Raw genomic sequence first — 3478 nt, forward strand, 5'->3', positions numbered from 1 at the left:
TTTTCGCTGACGTCACCATGAAAGTGACATCTAACCTCCAAACAACCTCTAACCACTGACTATTACATCTACTGCTTACAAACCACTGATTACAAGTATAATACAAAATACAAACTAAACTACTGCTTCTCCTTCCACTGTTATAGCTCCAGTAGTGCTTTGTGTCTTCAGTAGTACTTGATCCATATTAGTAGGTTGAGCAACAGTGCTTAGTCTTCAACATTCTTTAAAGGACCAGTAGTTGTTGTAGATCGGCAGTTGTTGTAGAAGGGCAGTACTTAGAGGTCATCAGATGTTAGGCCACATTCAAGGGGAAAGATCTTATGCAAACAACTGCTTATTGTGAATCCCCTAATCTGATCCAGCTTTGGCTTTATCAACTGTTCCTTTGTAGGGTTCAATCCCAACACAATTTGGCGCCCACCATGGGGCAAGTGGTGCTTCGATTCTAAAGATTTTTGTTCATTCTGTTCATTCTCATCAACTTCATGGCCTTTCAAGGGAAGTCTGCCTCATCTCAAACTGTTATGTCGTTACGTCCTATTCCCCAACCATTCTAGAAAAATGTTGAAAATGCTCAGAAGAAGACATCGTCTATCTTCCAAGAATCTAAAACTTATACTACTTCATCTTCTACCAATACTAACAGTGATATTTCTGTTTTGTTTTCGCAGATCAAAAGTTATATGGAGCAGCAAGACAAAACCAATCAAAGGATCCTTTGCGAAATTGATGACATCAAGAAGCAAAAGAGGCCAGTAGAGGATCAGTCTCCATTGGTGCCTAGGGTGTTGGACTTTATCACTCCAGCAACAATAGCACGACAATCTAGAGGATCCATCATACAGCCTCAAGGATCCTCCATTAATCAGTAGGGATCACTTGCGATGACTCAATCTCAAGGATCCTTTATTCACCAGCAAGGATCATTGGCGATGACTCAACATCAGGGATCCTTCCCCCACTCAGAAGGATACATGGAGATGTTCCAGCCTCAAGGATCCTACTTCAATCAACAAGGATCCTCAGCTCGAGTTCAAGGATCCATGGATTATTCATCCAGACCTTCAATACAGACTTATCCTGAATAAAATGTCTTTCAGGATCAAGGATCCTCAGGGAGACAACCACTGAGAAGCTTTGAAATCCATGAAGGGCATTTCATCCCTATGCAGATCATTGTTTCCTCAGGCCCTACTATAACAACAAACATGTCTTATCCAAGATATATGTTTTCGTCAAAAATCAGTTTAAGGATAATGTAACCAAATTTTTATTGTGAGGTAGAGTGCTAATGTGTATGAATAATTGTGTGATCAAAGTATAAAGCAAAAAATGACAATGAACACTGATATTTATACGAGGATAAAGCCCTTGATCCTTGATAGATCTCCGGCACAAAAAATCTCGGGTGATGGAAACTACCGATCGCCAAATGTATAAAGAAATAAGTAGTGATCCAAGTACAGCTTCGAAAGATAATGAGCTCAATACAATAATGACTAGTGTGTGTTATTTGCGAGAAAGTATGTAAGTGTTCGTATGAAAGCTTGTGTTCCGCTGTGATATGATATCTTTCAAATGAGCTCGTTATCTCCTTTTAAAATTAGAAACAACAAGATAACAAACAAAGCGAAAATGGTGCAAGTATCCCCATGTTCTCCATAACGGCTACACTCCTTAATGCACGTGCGAAATGAGAGCATATTCCCCGATATATCAGCATAGACCAAGTCCAATTCGTTATATTCATGCGAATACAAGTTTTAAACAAAGGATACAATTGTTAGTAAATGTAAATAATATTAAGGATCCGTGATCCTCAGACTTCCTGCACCATTTGTTAAGGATCAGTGATCCAGGCCAAATCTAAGGATATGTGATCCATAGTATTAAAAATTAACCCCTAACAATATTCTTCTGAAATACCAACTTCAAGTCAACCAGGAGGTAACAAATTAAATAATACATCTTTTGATACTAACTATGGTTTCATGCAGGATGCAGGGATCAATCAGGCTATGGCCAGAGAGTTGCAAAAGCTCAAGGATATGATATCCAGTGTCCTAGGAGTAGTCAAGCCTATTCCTGAAATTCCAGATGATAGTCATAGGATATCTCGTTTTGCACCTCCAATATGCAATGCAAAGATACCTAAGCGCATTCAGACCCCCAACATGAAGTTGTATGATGGTATAACCGATCCAGGGGAGCATGTGGCACAATACAGGGAAAGGATGGAGATAAACCCCATTCCCGAAAGGTTGAAGGAAGCCTATTTATGGAAAGGCTTTGGATCCACACTCACCGGATCAACATTAAAATGGATGCTAAGTCTTCCTCCATACTCTATAATTTCATTTTCGCATTTAGTTAACCTATTTAATAATCAATTTTCCAGTAGTAGAACATTTGAGAGGTTAACTAGTGATTTACATAGAATTACCCAAGCTCGTGATGAATCCCTTAGGGATTATGTTACCAAGTTTGGGAGAGAATCCTTAGAGATCCCGAATCTTGACATTGCAACTGCTGTTGAAGCATTTAAGATGGGATCGCAAAAGGATTCACCCTTTTATGATGACCTTGTTAAGACCCCATGCAGAAATTTAGATGAAGATAGGAACAGGGCCATAAGATTCATCCGATTAAAGGATGATAAAAGAATCCAAGACAAGCTCAGTGGTTCTACCAAACATGAGTATAATGACAAGAAGCAAGGATCCTTCTATAAGAATAACCGATTGAAGTCGTACTATAAACCTGACAATCAAAATGTCCATGTAGTGGACCAATACAAAGATGAGGAAGAATATCCTAGGATATCTGAATACTGTTTTTCTATTGATAATAGTGAACTAATGCTTGCTTTGCAGAATTTAGGTGAGAAGGCAAGATGGCCAAAGAAGAATGAGAAATCAACAACCTTCGAGGACAAATCTAAATGGTGTGCATACCATGAAGATTTTGGCCACCTTACCGACGAATGCATTGCACTTAGAAGGGAGATAGGATACCTCCTCAGTAAGGGACACTTGAAAGAATTGCTTGGTAGGAAGAAATCAAGGATCCAGGATCCTGAAAAGGTACCGGAAAGGGCTGCTCCACCACCCGCAACTGCCCAAATCATTAACTTTATTTCCGAAGGATCAGATATCTATGGAACCTTGTCAAATCTTATGTGAATTTCTCTTTTTAAGTTATAATTATGACATAAAATAGAAACCCAATTTAATTTATTTCATAAAATATATTGTAAAAAATATAATATAATATAATATAAAAGGGTTAAACGGGTCAACCCGCCAACTCGCCAACTCGACCAGGTTGACCTGAACCCGAACCGTTTAGCTAAACGGGTTCGCGGGTTCAACCTAAAACTGACCCGAACCCGTTTATCCCAAACCTAAACCCACGAATTTCGTGTTAGGTTCGTGTCGTGTTTTCGGGTCGTGTCGGAAATTCACACCCCTAAGTG

At 39.2% G+C, this 3478-nt stretch overlaps 1 protein-coding gene across 1 annotated transcript; it reads left to right on the forward strand.

Moving 5' to 3' along the window:
• The first annotated feature begins 2021 nt into the window (after positions 1-2021).
• Positions 2022-3185, forward strand: LOC110888818. The gene has a single exon (XM_022136323.1). The coding sequence runs from the start codon at positions 2022-2024 to the stop codon at positions 3183-3185; it is 1164 nt and encodes a 387-aa protein (XP_021992015.1).
• Positions 3186-3478: the final 293 nt, after the last annotated feature.

Source organism: Helianthus annuus, chromosome 2, assembly GCF_002127325.2.
Source record: "Helianthus annuus cultivar XRQ/B chromosome 2, HanXRQr2.0-SUNRISE, whole genome shotgun sequence".
Lineage (NCBI taxonomy): Eukaryota > Viridiplantae > Streptophyta > Magnoliopsida > Asterales > Asteraceae > Helianthus > Helianthus annuus.